This window comes from Xenopus laevis, chromosome 7L, assembly GCF_017654675.1.
Source record: "Xenopus laevis strain J_2021 chromosome 7L, Xenopus_laevis_v10.1, whole genome shotgun sequence".
Lineage (NCBI taxonomy): Eukaryota > Metazoa > Chordata > Amphibia > Anura > Pipidae > Xenopus > Xenopus laevis.
The window spans coordinates 20,071,904-20,091,231 of NC_054383.1; the positions used below are offsets into that span (position 1 = coordinate 20,071,904).

The 19,328-nt window shown below is 41.6% G+C and overlaps 1 protein-coding gene across 4 annotated transcripts in view; it reads right to left on the bottom strand.

Moving 5' to 3' along the window:
* Positions 1-1,497: 1,497 nt before the first annotated feature.
* exoc6.L (exocyst complex component 6 L homeolog) overlaps positions 1,498-19,328 on the bottom strand; it is a 176,479-nt gene continuing 158,648 nt past the window's right edge. For all 4 annotated transcript variants that reach the window (XM_041568650.1, XM_041568648.1, XM_018225184.2 and 1 more), the window contains 2 exons: positions 2,971-3,083; positions 1,498-2,653 (listed from right to left, as the gene is read on the bottom strand). In XM_041568650.1, the coding sequence (XP_041424584.1) occupies positions 2,521-2,653; positions 2,971-3,083 (246 nt within the window). In that variant the 3' untranslated portion in view covers positions 1,498-2,520. The remainder of the gene's footprint in view (positions 2,654-2,970; positions 3,084-19,328) is intronic.

Genomic DNA, 19,328 nt, shown 5'->3' on the forward strand with positions numbered 1-19,328 from the left:
GGAAATCGTTTCTAAAAATTTAGATAAAATGGAGTGTAAGAGAGACAGTCTTTCCATAATTCTGTGCTTTCTGGATAATGGGTTTTGTCCGCCAATCCACCCCCATTATTGTAAAGTCCCACGCAAGAGGCACTTTTGTGGCTGCGTTTAGGGCTGCTGGACACGGGATTTGCACCGCAGCTCAGTGCATCACATTACACGTGTATGGATTTATCCCCGTATGCAAACGCAGAAATAAAGTGAAGCGTGCGTTGCTGCCAATATTCTTTATTCCCCTATCTTAGGATATAGTCGCATTGTAAAGGAAATACTTACAAAGTATAGATTAAAAATCACAGCCCTGAGAACGAAAAAGTCATGTCATTAGAAAAGGCGGCGGCTGGGGACAGTGACAGCGAGGAGGCTGCTCTCTCAGTCGCAACAATGGCCACTTCAAATCTCAAGGTATAAAAACGGTCGTCCTTGTTAAAATATCACACTGGCGGGCTCTTAGCAGCAAGGTTGAAGCAATTAAAATAAAATATTTACAATCCTGTATTTGCAAGAAGTCTTTTCTGCTGTGAATGGAATAAAACCAGGGGATGGGATTGGGATTTTTCTTACAATTCTGCCGGCACACTGCTGTGACCTCTTTCAGAGATAAAGTGAAGAGGGACCCCTGCATTCTCAAAAGATCATTCAATTCACGTCACTCACGTCACTCAATTGGTGCCAATTGGGCCTAGCTGGGGGATAAAGTAAAATTCTATGAGAAATCGCTATGGCTGTTGTGATTGCAGTGTTGGCCTGTTGTGCATTATGACTACAAAAAGGGCAGTATTGGGCATTGTGGGTGATATAAGGGCAATGCTGGGCAGGCCTGGACTGGCAATCTGTGGGTTCTGGCAAATGCCAGAGGGGCTGCTATAAGGTGCCATAGAAAGTCAGTATTTAGTGGGCTGGTGGGGGGCTGTTTGGGCCTCTATGTAGGCTGATTGGGCCTCTGTGTACCTGAAATGCCAGGGCCTATTTTAATTCTCAGTCCGGACCTGATGCTGGGTATCCTCTGTATGGTGAGGACAGTCTTGGGCATTATCCACTTAGTATGAGGGCAGAGATGGACATTAAGGGGCAGATTTATCAAGGATCGAATTGAAAATTCTAAATTAAATTAATTTTTTTATGGTCAAAACTGTCAAATTCGACTAGGAAATTATTCAAATTCTATTCGAGTATTTTAAGAAAAATTGAATTCGATTTTCGAGATTTATCATACTTTTTTAAAAAAATTCAAATTCGACTATTCACCACCTAAAACCTGCCGAATTGCTGTTTAAGTCAATGGGAGACGTCTAGGGATCAATTTGGAGTTGTCTGCAGGCTTTTTAAATCAGAATCGAGTTCAACTCAAGTTTTCGGGTCGATTTAATTCGTCCGAGTTTTAAAAATTCAATTTTCTTTAATTCGATGGGTCGAATTTCGAATTTATGGGAGTTTTTAAAAACTCACATGAATTCGAAATTCGACCTTTGACAAATGTGGCACCCCGTGAAACCCCTTGCTGGTAAGAGGGCAGTGGCATATCATATGGGTATCTCCTGACTGGTATGGGGGCAGTGGCGCACATAATTGGTATCCTTTGACTGATATGTGGGCAGGCCCGGATTTGTGGTGAGGCCACAAAGGCCTGGGCTTAGGATGGCATGATTGTAGGGGCGGCCCCATTTTAAGGTCGGCATGCAGCCTAATTTATATTAAGGCACCCGAGGGGCTGTGCCTAGGGCGGCACGGTTTTGGAGGCAGCCCTCAGGTGCCTATTTTTGCCATCTTTTGTTGTTTTTTTAAAAAATTCCCCCACCTTCCGCCACAGATTTCCATAGGAGATCCGGTGACCGAGCTGGGGGTGTGTGAGGGGAGGATTCATGCAGAAGCGACGTCAAGCACATTGCGTGCTGATGTCACTTCTGCGGCATACGGCGTGTGATGTCACACGCACAACGAAAGGGCGTGTTTAGGTCCGGTACCTAGGGCAGCATCGGATCTAAATACAGCCCTGGTAGTAATGTACATTATACAGTTCTCCTGACTGGTATAGGGGTAATGGTGCACATTATTGGTATCCCCCGACTGATATGTGGGTAATGGTCAAATAAAAGCCAAAAACGGTTTAGATAAGTTCGCACTCCTTGTCCGGCTTACACTTGTATCCCTTCAAGTCGAATCTCAAAATTTTTTGAGATGGGGGTAATGGTGCACAATTTTGGTATTCCCTGACTGATGCAGGGGCACAATATGGGTATTCCATGACTGGTGTAGGGGCAGTGGGGCAAAATAATGCTATTCCATAACTATTATGAAGGCAGTGATGCACAATATTAGAATCCCCTGATCGGTATGAAGGCAGTGGATGACATTATGGCTATTCCCTGTCTGCTATTGGGACAATGGAGCACAAATGGATATCCCATGACTAATATGAGGGCAGTGAATCTCTTGACTGATATAAGAGCAGATGTGGATAGGGTTGTGCAGAGCTGAATGTTACGAGTGCTGAGACATCCCGTTCACCAGACTCCTGAGTTGCTTCACAACAGTCTCCATTAACTTCTGTTTGTCTCTGTCATTCTTTCTGAACTGAGAAAAGATGTTGTTCTTCTTGCTGCTGTCCTTCATCCTGGAGGAGAAAGTTTGAGGTCAAGTAAATCCATGGGGACACAAACAGATATGCGATAAAAACAGGACTACAGCCAATATTAGGTCTGATGTACTTCTGTATCCTGCAGATGGTTTAGATTTGACCAGTCGAACTGTAAAACTGATGCAGCACAAGCCATTCCTATTGCCATTGCATGGGTCCTGCTGCATGATATAGTCTAAGCCACAGACAGATATACAGATGCGCACAAACCTTCTCACTCCAAAACAGACTGCACAATCCACACAAACCCAATGCAATTCTTGCAACAGTCAGATCTGCAGGTGTATACTCACTTCTCCAGCAGAATCAGGGCTGTGCTTGGATTCACTCTCAGGTATTTGGAGGTTGGCTGTCCATAATCAGCTAAGTAAGTTGACCAGTCCCACACCATAAACAGGTCCAGCAGCTGAAATATACAAAATTACAACATTTCATAAGTAATTTTGCACAGTAAGGCAATATAACAGCATCACCATGCACAAATACTTGAGCACTAATGCATGCAGCATTGCACCCAGGTGTCCAGCGATGCTGCCCAGTGTAGTGATCTGAGCATCAAACCACTGCAATAAAATGACGCTCCCTAAGAAGGGCACCCTAGCACCTTGTGCTCTTCAATACTCCCCAGGTCACACATTTAGATACACAGCTTAGGGATCATTTCTGGGAACTCCCTTGTGTTGTCCACTTACTGCCCACACACTGTTAAAGTGATGGTCAGCTCTTGCACTCCATTCAAGGAATAAGAGGAGCTGGGCCTCAGGGTTCAAGGTAGAACCTGCATAATGTAAAACAGGGCAAGCCAAATTTTGCAAATTGTTGTGAGTTTTACCCAAAATGCAGCATTTGCCCCAGAATAATTCCAGACTTCCAGCTTAATAATTTATCATTAACGAATGGCGTCAATACGCTCCAACATATGCGTCAATTTCTGTAAGATGCACTTGCAGCTGGTACATGAGACTTCTTATGTGTTATACAGAGAAATATTTACATAATTTTCTGTGAGTGTTCAAACATAACCCCCTCAAATAGCTCCAGCATAGAGGATAGTATTAACATTCCCAGGGAAAATGGTTAAAAAAACGATGTACCAGAAATACGTTGTATCGGTAACGGAAACCCTTTATGCATAAGGCACCGAATTATGGGATGGCTGTCTCCTGTAGACTCTATTGTATCCAAAATTTTAAAAACGACTTTGTTTTTTTCTGTGTAATAATAAAACAATACAGGTATGGGACCCTGTTATCCAGGATGCTTGGGACCTGGGGTTTTCCGGATAATGGATCTTTCCGTAATTTGGATCTTCATACCTTAAGTCTACTAGAAAACCGTTTAAACATTAAATAGACCCAATTGGCTGCTTTTGTTTTCAATAAGGATTAATGATATCTTAGTTGGGATCAAGTACAAGATACTGTTTAATTATTACAGAGAAAAAGGAAATCATTTTTAAAAATGTGGATTATTTGGATAAAATGGTGTCTATTGGAGACGACCTTCCCGTAATTCAAAGCTTTCTGGATAACGGGTTTCCGGATAAGGGATCCCATACCTCTACCTTGTACTTGACCCCAACTAAGTTATAATGAATCCTTGTTGGAGGCAAAACCAGCCTATTGGGTTTATTTTAGGGATGCACAGAATCCAGGATCCACCATTTGCTGCATAGAATGAAGCATTCTTTGCTAACTGGTTGGCACATTTGGTATAGAATAAAATCAATAAATATAATAAAAATATTATATATATAAATATATATATATATATATTTATAATATTAATAACAACAAAAAAACCGCACTCACAGGATTTGATTTAGTGCAAACAAAGTGGTTTTATTCCGACGTTTCGGCTCTAACACTCGAGCCTTCTTCAGGAAGTTCACTTCCTGAAGAAGGCTCGAGTGTTAGAGCCGAAACGTCGGTCCTGAAGAAGGCTCGAGTGTTAGAGCCGAAACGTCGGAATAAGACCACTTTGTTTGCACTAAATCAAGTCCTGTGAGTGCGGTTTTTTGTTGTTATTTGTATTATTATATAACCAGCACCCAGGCAGTTGCCCAATTTTTTATGTGAGTGCTCCAGCTTGCTTGTTATATATAATATTATATATAAAAATAGCCATCCCTAGATGTTCACTGCCAAAGGGTCTAAACTGTCACGGCGATTACTTTTACACTGATCAATGGACAATAAGCAAATGCAAAATTTGTGGCAACTATGGAACTGGGCATAGTTTATTGCATTTATTTTGTAGGTCTCACTGATTAGAGTGGATAAGGTGCAAAATTTGCCATGGAAATGAGAGCAACATTTGTGTTTATATATATATTTGTACAAAGGTGCGCTACTCCCTACTATAATACTGCAAGCGTCCCATGGATTGCCTCTTTATACAGAAACAACTTTGCCTCTGTTTTTGCATCTAGAACCTCGTCCAAATTTTTAAATGAATAAAAACATTGCACAAGCTCCTCCATTGCCCTGATCTAAGTATCACAAACAGAAAAAAAGATAAAGAATATGAAATTCCAGGCTAATGGAAAGAAGGGTTTTACTTTGCCCTAATTAAGTGCCTGGGACAACGGCAATTAGTTTGTCTTCAGTGGAGAATCCCAGACTTAAAATGCAGCGAGCTCCTTCCAAAATTCACCAGGGAATCCCTGATTCCTAAACACAAACAGAATGATCTCCTCATCCCTATCATTATCCTAAGGTCCACCTCAACGGCCTTCAGGTCAATACTGAGGTAATCTTTTAAAAGCTAATGTGACTGAACTAAAACAGCTATCCCTTTTATTCGGGTTTCAAACCATAATCCATTTAAGCCATTTAAACCGACTTCCTTTCCAGGTTTGTTACTGTTTGTTACCATTAAGTACTTTGCTTACAAACTTTCCTGAGTTACATTCTACCACAATGCTCACCGGCAGCGGCACCAGCTCTAAAACCCAGATGTCAAATTTAATTTTTTTTTTGTAGTAAATAAAATATCTTATTTCAACTATGTATAAAAAGTTTCACTTTCACTGAGAAAGAAATCTCATTTCAGCTCAGTTATAAAGATAACGTTTCAATGCAATAGGTTCTTTGGTCAAGATCTGGTGAAGTGGATGGTGTCTTGCAGAATCTAGTTTTTGGCAAAACGAGGATCAAAATCATCAAAAATTACCTTTCCAACAAAAGTAGTGGAAATTCTTCAAAAACATAGTGAAACTTGAATATAATTTGCCTTCCAATATCAACTAATATTATACCTTCCACTTATTTCAAGCAGAATTGTCAAAGCTTTATTCAAGGGCAACTTTACTTTGCAACGCATTTTTAATTATTTCAAAATTTTATTTAAAAAAACAAATTCAGTTTTATACTGAAGGTTTATCTATAGCAGGGGTCCCCAACTTATATTGCCTTTGAGCCACACTCAAATGTAAAAAGAGTTGGGGAGCAAAACAAACATGAAAAAATTTCTGGTGGTGCTAAATAAAGTCTGTGAATGGCTATTTGGTAGCTCCTACATGGACTGACAGCCTTCAGGAAGCACTTTTTGGCAATACACCTGTTTTTTTGCAAAAAAGTACCTCTAAGCCAGGAATTCAAAAATAGGAAGGTTTTATTAGGTCACTGGAAACAACATCCATGGATTGATGAGCAACATGTTACTTACATGTAGGGTTGCCACCTTTTCTGGAACAAAAATACCGCCTTCCTGTATATTTATCTTTTTTCCCTATTAATAACTTTGGCATCAACCATCATTTTTACTGGCCAGGACGGTAAAACCCCGGCCAGGTGGAAACCCTACTTACAGGCCACTGGTTGGGGATCACTGATCTATAGGTACTTGAGGTAAATGTCCAAAATCCAGACTTTACAGAAAAGAGATCAGTAAATTATTTATTAGAAGTAATAATAGAATGTGTGTCCAATACTTGTCATGTAAGCAATGGCCTCGAATCATTGACCCCAAAAAGGGAAAGGCTTAACTTAAATTGGGCAAGGTTTCATGCAGATTTGGGACGTGGCCGCTTATGGATGCATTTAGCTTGTTCACAAAACTACAGAAGATTTTCAGCCAAATCAAAGATGGATGTAGAAGTGTCAATAAAGTACTGGAAATGTATTTGTTGCCAAAACCTCATTATTTCAAATACTGATAACTACTTAAACCCAAAAGTAGTTCTTTATCCTCCCAAAAGGGAGGGAGAAATTGCTAAATTGCAGTGATATGTTGGTCAAAGTAGATGACGGAAGAAAACAAATGCAATTTGAAGCTGCATTTCTGCCGTAGCTTTACAAATAGGTGCAATTACAAATATGGTAAGTTACACGTTGGCACTTTATAAACCACCTTACCAGATTTCCCTAAGCCCCCAAACATAAAATTAATGCAATTGCCTATTAGTGCCCGTGAACATCGGTTCTGGAATTCGTTATTACTAGTAGCTAATTACCCCTATATGTCAACGATTAAAAGGACAAAGTAGCTCTATTTACCACCCTTTTTAACTAAGCCTACGTTTTCTGGCCAGGAAAACAAATGCAATGGAAGACACTTTGAAGAATGCTGGTTGCAGCCCTTTTTGCCCCATTCAGGATGGACAAAAAAATCACTTGGGGTCAGGGGGTGACCCTGCCATTGCTGAGTATGAAGGATGCCTTTTCCCCTAGTTCCACAGGCACAGAAGGAAGAAAGAATAGCTCTCCTCTGCTGAATAAAACTCTGCATAAATTCCAGCTGTGAGCACCCAATCAATTCTTCTGCCCAGACAATGGTGCCCACCGTGCTTATCTTTCACTTCGCTATTTAACTGTCAGCTGTCACTCAAATATCTCTGGTGTACATTATTCTTCCAGTTCCTTCACTTGTATATGTTTGTCGTTGGACGGCCACTAAATAAGCCATAAAACCATTGGCCAAAAACAGGAGAAAAGGTTAAATCCTGCAATTAAATTTACAGATTTGTTGGAGGATTTTGTGGCTGATTAAAAAGAGGGTGCATTCTGTATGGGGAGGGGGTCTACTTACATCAAAATGTATTGCAGCTGGGAAGCTCTGTCCCATCTCCAACCTCAGTTAATCTTTTTCAAAGACTACAAAGAACAACACAATCAGCTATGATTGGTGCAGCAAGCAAAATAACTTAGGTTTGAAATAAAATAAAATTAATATAAAAAAAATGTCCTGTTCATGGCGGAGCCATTGATTTAATCAGCCAGCGTTAGTTCTGCAACAAACAGTACATTAATAAAAGAACATACTTGTAAAAGGCGTTTCCAGCATTATACATAGTGCCTCAACGATGAAGACTGGCACACAGGCGGATTTATCAACAAACAATATCCAGCAAAAACACCTGATCTTCTGATCTTAAACCTGGAGAGTGTCTGTAACAGTCAACGAATGGTGAAGTATCCAAATTCAAACTGTTTTAAAATGTGAGTTTCTATATAAATTTGTCATTTTGCACTTACTGAAAATGAAGAGTGGAATGTGATTTTGCTGTTTGAGGATTTTTCAGGTTTAAATTGATGGCGTTTTTTTTTTTAATAAATAAGATAACAATCAAGATTTTCTAGTTTTTGTTTCAAGTTGAGCCATTTCAAGGTACCAAAAACTGGGCTGGATTATTGGCAGATTGGGATTATGGCTAAATATGTCCTGGAATTTTCATTAAAGTATCACATCAAGGTTGTTTATGCCCCCTGGAAATATGCAAAGAATGGGAACTGTCATGTTTTGATTGTGGGGGTTTATCAAAAATGCTAAATGGTTACAGTATTTCTTTCAATTTATATAGGTGAATTATGTGATTATATTTCAAAGGCGACTATAAATCCTGCTTCTTTTTAATGACTGAGCCTAAACAAGCCGACATTTATATAACAGAGCCTAACATTTATATAAAATCTACAGACAGTGCCGGATGGCCCCATCAGGGAGGTCACCTCAATGGTCCACCAATCCAACCATGAAAGACCCCAACACCAGTTCCAAACCACACGCCACCCCACTATGTACCTCCTCCTGCTGTGGTAGCAAACTTTTTTCAGTTGTACATCGCTCCTACCACCCCGCAGGCCTCAGGCAGGCAGCAGGTCTGATGCAGAAGGGCCCCTGAGGGCCAGGGCCCACCAGAATTTCTCAGCCAGCCCTGATCCTGTCTACAGAAGCCATTTAGTATATGCTCTGTCTGTTATTACAACCCTATTTAACACTTTATCTAGAGAGCAAAACTAACCAACATCTTCGCATGCCTGGATCTTCGCCTAATATTGTTCAAAGTGCACTTTCTTGACAAACATGAATGAATTTTCAATCCACCAAGAAACATATCACTACATGTAGGCAGTCCATACCAGACCACATCATGTTATCTTTTTGTGCTGAAGTTGAAATCAGTCTAGTTCTTCTAACCATGTGGCCACCTGCCCATTAAGGGTGGTGACACACGCTAAGATTCTTGGGAGATTAGTTGCCCAGCGACAAATCTCCTCTTCAAATCCCCGAAAAGCCTTCCTGCAATCTTTATATGTAAAGCGCCGGTGGGATGGCACACGGAGTGCTTAATTTTCCGAAGTTGCCTCAGGGTGGTGACACGCTAAGATTCCATGGAGATTAGTCGCTCAGCAACAAATCTCCTCTTCTTCGGGCAAGGAATATCCCTGGAATTTTAGCGTTTGTCACCACCCTCGCGACGAAACATCTAGCGACTTCGGAAAAGAAGCGCTTGGAGTGCCATCCCGCTGGCGATTTATATTCTGGGAGATTAGTACCCCGAGGAAGAGGATATTTGTCGCTGGGCGACTAATCTCCCCAGAATCTTAGCGTGTGTCACCACCCTCATAAGGACACTTTGGCGACTTCGAAAAACAAAGTGCTCAGAGTGCCATCCTGCCGGCGATTTACATTCTAACCGGCGGGAAGGGAGATTAGTCACCCGAAGAAGAGTAGATTTGTCATTGGGCGAATAGTCTCCCTGGAATCTTAGCGTGTGTCGCCATCCTTACGAGGAAACTTCGGGCGACTTTGGAAAATGAAGCGATCTGAGTGCCATCCTGCCGGCGATTCACATTTCAGCTAGCGGGAAGGCTTTTTGGGGAGATTAGTCACCCTAATCTCCCTGGAATCTTAGCTTGTGTCACCACCTTAACTAGGAAACTTCGGGCGACTTCAGAAATAGAAGTGCTCCGAGTGCCATCCCGCCAGCGATTTACATTCTGGCTTGCGAGAAGGCTTTTTGTGGAGATTAGTTGCCGAAGAAGAGGAGATTTGTCACTGGGCGACTAATCTCCCTGGAATCTTAGCGAGTGTCTGTGCCCTAAATTTAGAATGTGACATGTACAGAAATCATTTTCAGCAATGGCTTGTGATACAGGAGCTTCTGTTGTCAGTGACTGATATTCTCTGCAATAAGTTCCTCTACGAAAAAAAAAAAAACATGGTAAATATAAATAAAAGCCACTACTTTAATGGTCTTCTGCCACATGGGCGTGTTTACGTTGAATTAATGGCGCTAGTTTTCAGTAAACATCCTCTTTGGTAAACCAATTTATCAGTTTAAAGGTGATTTCGGTAATAACTTCTCTAAGACAAAAGCAAAATGTGATAAATATCAGCAGAATTATGTTCATCTAATATATGGTTCCATTAAGTAATACGTGAAATTACTATTATGACATCATTGTTTTATTCTCCTGTAACTACTAAATACTCATCTGTTTCTTTCAAGCTTGTTGCTACTTACATGCAACCAATATGAGAGGTGGGGTCTGTGAGTGCCTGCTGATATTCATGGTATCTACTAGGTCCTCACAATGATGATCTGGGGAATGTGCATCCAGATCCCATGAGATACTAGTGAGCTCTGACTTGCTTAATATGAATATAGCACTACACATTGTTTCTGTTTATCTTAAGGCGGCCCAATGTAGGACTGGGGCAGCAGTTGCCCACCAGGGCTGCGACTTTCCCAATCTCCAAGGCCCCCCACATGACCTACACCCCCCACGCGAGTGCCGAATCATGCAGCTTTTAGCTTTTTATTTGAAATGTTTATGGGGTGGTGCAGGCAGGGGAGCAGACCTGGGTTGGCCGGCCAAGTCCAACCTTGAGGTGGCCATACACAGGACTATAAAAGTTGCTTATTTGGCCCATCCAGACTAAGTTGGTAGCTTATTGGCTCATGTATAAGGCCCTCTTGATGGCCTTGCCTAAATAATCAGACAGATATGGGCAGAGCAAGTTTGAAGATCTTTCACTGATGTTGTCCTCTCCCAATTGGTTTCCCTTGGTCTCATTAGGCTCTGATCAGTGGCCCAATTTATTGCAGAGTATTGGTGGTCAAGTTGGGTGAAGATACTGCCTAAACTACCATTAGACATTTTCAAGCCTAAGCTTGAAGCTCACATGCCTCTTTAAAGGATAGTGGTCCGTCCTAGCTGCCTATTGGGGGGACATAGTTTACCCCACGGGAGGTGGAGGCTAATACACAGGGTCAGACTGGGCTGTCACGACACTGGGAAAAAACCTGGTGGGCCTTCGGCTCTTGTGGGCCCTGCCGGCCCAGTTCCACACCCTGCTGCGACCACCCTTCTTCGTGCCGGTCACGGCAAAAACACAGTGCGTGGCTTGGGGGGCGGGCAGAGGGAGGCAATGAGACAGCAACCCCAGGCCCTCCAGTATGACCCTGCTAATACAGCCCACACTCAGGTTGGGGGAAACAAGTATTTTTTCTTCAAAAAATGCTGGTAGTTAGTGCTATACCTCCCCCACTGGGAGTGAGCTCTATTTGATCACACTCATGTGTATGCCCATTATGTGAATGCCTGTAACGTCATAATGAGCATAATGAGAAAGCTGGGACACTAAGCCTCATTTGCATGCTTGTGTCCCAGCATGGCTGCTCCAACCAGAGCTTTTCTCCCGGTGCAGGCAGCATAGCACTGGCTACCAGTATTTTTTCCAGAAAACTGTATTGGTTCCCACAACCAGAATGCGGGCTCTATAAACTGGTTGAAACAATTTTTCACCCGATAGGTGCCCTTTAACCTGTTTACATTTATGCAAACAACATTTAATTTAATTAGATGAAAAAGAGACCAGATTCACAAATATGTATTTAAGTAGGAAATGCATTTCACTTAATTTCATGTAAATCCTAAAACAAGCAAACAATTCTGCTGCGAGTTTGGTTTACGGAAATCAATAGAATTTATTGTTAATCCGGCCTTTTAATCCATAAATCAGAAAAGCAATCCTATCATGGAGTAACTTTGCTAATTCCTGCTCTGAGGAATGGAATCTGTCTGTTGAGGAACATTAAAGTCCGTAGTCAAATACAAATCCTTAAATGTATTCCTTGTTGTCGCTTTTTTTGTACTTAATTTAATTCATTTTCATAAGAAACACGTAGAAAGTGCTACAAGATAAGGACAAGATTGTCACCTCTACACTGTACAGCTGTAGAATTATTATACTGGTTACAGGGCATTAAAAGAGTGTTATGGTTACCCATCTAGACATGGAGGACAATATAATAGGAGCACCATTCGTATCGTAGAACGATCTTTAGATTTGGAAAAGGACATAGATGGTGTCTGATTTCTGATAGCCATGAAAAGGGGTTGTATACCCAATAAACAGGGCCTGTGCTGAAAATACTTTATTGGTTTATTTAGGAAATATCAATGTTTTTTTGCATTTCGTTTTGGACTAAAATGGGGCAAATTCTGAAGATGAATGTAAAGTCACATTCTGCTCCTGATCCAAGCAAGCACAATCAAAATAAAGTATAATGAGCAGTTTGTTATCAGAAGGCCTAATAGGCTGCAGCTGGGGGCAATGATGGGGCTTGTTTATACAGAGGGCTTCACAGTGGACTGCTTATTTGTTTTGATACTGGATTTTTCTTAGAGTTTGTTAGTTAAAAAAAGCCTCTTTATGTTTTTTTAGGCACCTATTGACAGGAGAGGCACAATGTTTGGCTGCCTCAAAACCCCCCTGTATTTTGTTATGGCCTGATAAGGACAACACTGCCTTGCACCTGCTGGCTCTGAACGTCATACCCCTTAGTGCACTTGCATTCAGTGTGTCTTTAAATGACCCTCATAATGTGGATTTTTGCAAAAAATAATGATCTAATCATACCCTACAAAAGTGGGCTTCTCAATCTATACTATGATCCATTTGTGGCGAGTGTGTTTAAGCTGTCCCACAATGGCTGCCTAAACTAAACAATAAGTGGGACATTCACTAAGATTCGTTGTTGCGCCAGCGTCTGCTTTGCCACGCTTCGCCAGTCGTATTTTCGCCAGCGCTACGCAAATTCACTAAAATCCGCTCAGGGGAAGCGTAAGGTTGCGAAGTTAACGCTAGTGTTAATTCGCCAAGCAAAGCAAAGTTACGCTAGCGATGGGAAACCTTCAAAACAGCAAATAAAATTTTTATTTTGCCTACACATGTGCCCACTGTATAGTTAAGGTGCCATGAGTTAGGAAATGTAGGGGGGAAGGAGGGTAGCCCCAAAAAAATTTTTTCAGCCTGTCACCCATAAAAAATTAAAAAACGCCAGCGTGGGACTTTTAACTTTTTTTGAAGCAATCCCTATCTACTCTATTGCACTTCGCCCTGGTCTGAGGTGGCGAAGGAAGTCTGGCGTAAAAGGTAGCGTTCAGAATAATTCCCGCGTCAGTGAATTTGCGTAGTTACGTCCGTTGCGCAAATTCGCCAGCCGTAAGGGTGCGAAGTAACACTACCAAATTTATGCCAGCGTCCGAATCAGCGAATTAACGAAAATGTGCTACGCTGGCGCATTCACGCTAGCGTTAGGCGCTTCGTCGTTTAGTGAATTTGTCCCCAAGTCTTTAGAAAAATACTTTGTGTGTGTCTTTTTTCATTCTTCGTTTTTTTGGCAAAAAAAAAAAAAAGCCCAGCGCTTCAGTAGGAGACAGATTTTATCTTGGTTATCCTAGAATGAAGTTAAAGCTGTCTGTAAATTTTAAACCCCATTTAATTTCTGTATCTTGGATTCCATTTTCAATAAGTCGCCGGTATTAAAACATTTCCAGGGAAGTGAAAGAAAGCTCTTCAAGCTGTGTCCTTGAAGGGAAAAAGCCAGCTCCCTTGAATGCGCACAGCACAAGAAACAAGACAGAAAATGAAGGATCTGAAGTCCCAGTGGGTGATTATTTTTCCATTCATACTGTACACGGACACATAACTGTGCCTGCCTCATTATAATGTTGGAAAACTTCTGGGGTTGACCTTGAAAACATACACAACCAGTTACAACATAGCTACGTCTGATGTAGCCTGCACCATTGAGTAACAAGCTACACTACACTGGCTTGGTAGGCTGGACACAGGCCAGAAGTCCTGTCTAGCCTTAAGGTGGCCATACAATGAAGGATACTCTCCAATTTCCAACTGATCCACTGATTGATACTGTGCTTTATGCAAGTCTATGGCAACTTCCAAATTTTTTGTTACCAAACAATCAGAACTGCAAGGGGGTAAATAGAAAATGTAAGTTCCCTTTCCTTCCTCATTGAAGTTTTGCTAAAGGTGGCCATACACGGGCCGATAAAAGCTGCCGACAGACCGTGTCGGCATCTTATTGGCCCGTGTATGGGGCCCCCCGACTGGCTTCACCGATCGAGATCTGGCCGAAAGTCGGGCAGATCTCGATCGGATGGGACAAAAAATCCCGTTGGATCGCGGCCGCATCTATTCGTTGATGTGGTCCCGCGATCCGACCGCCCGTTAGGCATCGTTAGGATCCGATCGTTGGGCCCTAGGTCCCACGATCGGATCAGCCCGATATTGCCCACCTCAAGGTGGGCATATCGGAGGGAGATCCGCTCGTTTGGCCAAACGAGCGGATCTCTCCATGTATGGCCACCTTTGCTAAAACTAATGTCACCTAAACTGACCTTCAGGCAGTGTTACAATGCATCTAAGAAAGGATTCCTAAATATCACCCTAGATGGCCTTCAGCTTAGGTTCCAGTAACTATATAGGGCAACCACACAGTTTAGGGACCACTGCTAAACATCTGGCTGAAGCTAGGGTCTTAGGGAAATTTCTTAATTTTCCATAAGGAGGAACCGCATTCAACATCCATAAGCTTTTAGCCTATTGGCCCACATTTATCGAATATTGTTCACATTATCAAACACAGAAGTCAACACTTACCTTCAAACAGCGAGCAGTTCATTAGAATGAATCAGTGATCACCTCAGTAATGGCTATAAGGATTCAGCCGATATGTAATTATCCCAATATACACTATCTATTCGTATCAACACCAGAATTCCAGGGAATGTTTGGTTTTACATATAGGGCGAATGGGACAAATATTTTGTTTTACTCAAGGTTTGAATAAATTTCTTTCTATTGCATGTTCTTAAACCTGTATTTGAACCTCACCAAGAGAGTCTAATACCTTTTATGTATGCTGTATTTTTGTTTAACTAAATTATAGGCTGGTCCAATAAAAGTTTCCATACTATAGGGCTACCAGATCAATGATCAAAACGACTGCCAACTTCCAGCAGGATGTTCTAGAAGTGTTCCCGCATGCAAGACCAGCAACACCACTTAGTAAGTTGCTTGCTTTTTTTTTTTTGAGGAGGGGGAGTCAAAAAACAAAATAAATAATAAGGGTGTGGTGAATGGTTTTCCATTGTTTCTAGCTTTCCTACAAGGAATTTTCATAACCATTTAAGAGGTTTAACTTTACCCCATGTGGTTGCCAAGAACCATACTTGGAAACAAATTCCTACAGGGTAGGTTGAAAGAATGTCATTATTAGTTGATGAACGGTGCTGCTGGAGTTCAAGCTGCATTATTAGCAGTCATTTTGTAGATCAGGGATATCCTCAAGCGTCCATGAGTTCCCAAGCAACCTTTATCAAACTCTACTATGAGATGAAGACAGCAAGGGGGAAATATGTCTCTGACATTCCAGATCTACCTCTGCTGATATATTTATTGTTGCTGAGTCTGTTTTGCACATTCCAAAGTTGTAATTGCTGTGGTTGGAAAGGGTGTGCACTGGGACCACTTCATTGCTATTAAACTGCACACAAGAAATAAGTAGGGATTCACTGAATCCAGGATTCAGTTCGGGATTCGGCCTTTTTCAGCAGGATTCGGATTCGGTTGAAGCCTTCTGCCTGGCCGAACCAAATCCGAATTTGCATATGCAAATTAGGGGGGGGGAATCACGTGACTTTTTGTCACAAAACAAGGTAGTAAAAAATGTTTTCCCCTTCCCACCCCTAATTTGCATATGCAAATTAGGATTCGGTTCGGTATTCAGCCGAATCTTTCACAAAGGATTCGGGGGTTCGGCTGAATCCAAAATAGTGGATTCGATGCATCCCTAGAACTTTGGGAGCCTGGTTCCCCATGAAATTCCTGCAAGCAAACCTTTTTTACTTTCTGTCAATGCATCATAGGCACATTATAGGACCTCTCTCTATCTATACAACATGCCATCAAAGTCTTTTCCAAAGTAAGGTCCTTCCCTTTTCATGCTTTATGCCTTTGGAACATGTTCCACTTGACATTGGACAACCTCCCATCATCATTATTTCAAAAGAAGCATCTTATAAATGAAGGGAAACTTCTTTAGCAATGAGTTTGCATTATTCCCTGTCTTCCCAAATTCCCTTCATATGTAGAATGTAAGATCTATAGGAAAACAGTAATGCACTTAACTCCATTGACTCCTCTTGTTCCTTCCCACTAGGACTCAAATCAAACTTAAAGGAGAAGGAAAGTCTTCGTGCACTTGGTGGTGCCAAAGGTTAGTCACCCCAAGTGATTGTATTTACTTACCTGAAACCCCGGGGGATTATTCCAGTGAGCACCACAGAGCGATCCTCTTCTTCTTTTTTCAAATTTCCCGGGGGAGGTGCAATTGCAGTTTAACGAAATAGACGACTTTTTGGTTAAAGTTTGGCTTTTTGTTCTACTGCGCATGCACAGCCGTGCCAAGAGAGAGGAAGACAGAAGAGGATCTCTCCGTGGTGCTCACTGGAATAACCCTGGGCCGGTGTAGTTTTCTACTGATAGGAGCACCAGCCTGGGGTTTCAGGTAAACAAATACAATCACTTGGGGTGCCTAACATTTGGCATTCCCAGGTGCACAAAGAATTTCCTTCTCCTTTAACAAAGAATTAAAAAATAAAAAAGATCTTTACTGAGAAGGTGACAGCAACAGTCTCCCTGCAAGTAAGTGAAGGACTCCCCTGACCCATCACCCACTTCTCTGTCTGTCAGTGGCCTGGAGGGTGGTTAGTAGCCCCCCACTGGTACCCAGCTGTGAGTGAAATAGGGGTTGGATAGGATTTAGATTTGGGACAGGACACCCAGGTGCGCAACCTTTGATGACATTTATCTTTATACATCAGAATGTATTTTTTAATCGGTCAGGCATAAAACAACATATTACCGTATATGGCCACGAATGTTAAATTATTCCGAAAACCACGACTTGTGATTGGAAACAAAAGCACCCTGGGTGCCACAGCAAAATGACAGAAAATGTGTGGCTGATATAAAGTCGCTGCTTGATAAAGAAGACCCCCGTGGCACTGCTGGGGTTAAAAACAACATTCTCCCCACCACAATGGACGCCGTTCATATGCTAAATAGTATATTAAATTCTAATCATCCCGTTACTTCTACATTTGACTGTATATGTAATTACCCTTTGTGAGGTCCAATTTACTTGATAAACATGTAAGAAGACTTGCTGCTTCTCCTGCATTGGATAAATGCTGTCTTTCCACAGCCTGGGGGCATAATTACCACAGAAAAGGGACTTATAAAAACACAGAGAAGCTCATTCACTTGGGGGGGGTGCCAGGGAGGAGAAGAAAAAAAATCCCTTTCTGACCTCTGAATAACCCAAGCAAGAGATTAGCCCATTTTCAAGCAACTATGTAGTCATACTGTTAGGCCAATTGCTTCTATTGACACTTTGCATAAGCACCTTAAACAGAGAGCTTAGAGGGGACCATCAGGCCATTTACTTCCTATTATTTTTATACCAGAGGATTAGAAGGGAATAAAAGAACGTTGGTCGGTTCCAGCTAGTTCAAAAGGTCAAAAAGATTTGTGGGAACAAAAGGTGTGTGGCGCTTTAAACGAACTGTGCAAACGGAATAAATCCCAAGATGAATATTTAGAAGTCTTGGTGCAAACATGAAATTAGAATTAGTGAACGGTGCCAGCGTGCCAAGCTGCTGAATAGGAAGCCCTGCCATGCCAAATCAAAGAGATGGAACCTGTTCCTCTGGAAGGAACTAAGCTGCTCTTCTAATCTTTCTCCTGTATTTTCCTTTATATTCATAAATGGCTGAGGAACATTCCCACACTTTGTGACAGTCCCAGAAACTCTGGTTGCTTCCCATTGACTAAACGGATGGTTGGCTGACTGCAACAAGACATACTGTCACAATCTAATGTTTGGTAATGGTAAAAAGTGAGCTCAAGGGGGGTATTAAAGTCCAGTTTGAAGGAATCAGCATGGAGATGCGTTTCAGCAAAGGTGCCTACACCAGATGCCTTCATATAGTATAGTAGATCTACCACAGACCCTGAAAATGTAAATTTAGTTTTATGAAGGCATCTGGGGTAGGGACCATCTCTTTTATATCATGTTCAGTGACATTGAGCCAGATTCAGTTCATGGAGAAAAAGTTATCTCATGGTTTATCGCATGAAAAGTCATTGACGAAATTCAATTCGAGGAGAAAAAACTTTTCTCCAAATTCAGTTCCAGTTTTTTTCCCATAGAGTTTTCAAGTGATAAACTGTGAGATAAGTTTTTCTGAACTGAATTGCATCTCAAATTGAATCTCGTCCATGACTTTTCATGTGATGAACCCTTTTCTCATTCAATCTGAATTCAATCTGACCCATTGTTCTTAAAGTTTAGTTTCAGAATTTTCTTCATATCATATACCCCATGGCAGATTTTGCTTTGCATTACTGTTGTATCTATAAGGGCAGAGACACACGCTGCTATTTCGGGACATTAGTCAACCAGCGACAAATTGCTTCTTCTTCGGGCGACTAATCTCCCCGAACTGCGATTTACATTATAGCCAGCGGGATGGCACTCGGATTGCTTTGGCATTCCGAAGTCGCCTGAAGTTTCCTTGTGAGGAAACTTCGGAAAACAAAGCGTTCATAGTGCCATCCCACCGTCGATATACATTCAAGGGGATTAGTCGCCCGAAGAAGAATCGATTTGTCACTGGGCGACTTATCTGAAATAGCAGCGTGTGTCTCTGCCTTAAAATGTCCTCTAAGTTTCAGGTCCTTTCGTTTGCTCTCTTGGCCGAGAAACCAGATACTGACACAACTTTTTTCAGTGCTTAAAATTAGGGTGGAATTGATAATGCTTTATATATCTGCCCTACTTTGTCATACTGGGGAACAATAGAATAGCTTGGCAACCTAGGACATTGTTTATACTTTGATAAACCCCTTGGGTTAGTGTCCTGACTGAAACTCAAAATTCAAGACCATGTTTCTTCAGCAGTTAAAATAAATTGTGGACTCAAAAAAAAAAAATCAAAAAAATTATAATGAAATAAGTTGCCAACTGAAACCTGACGAGCTTCTACAG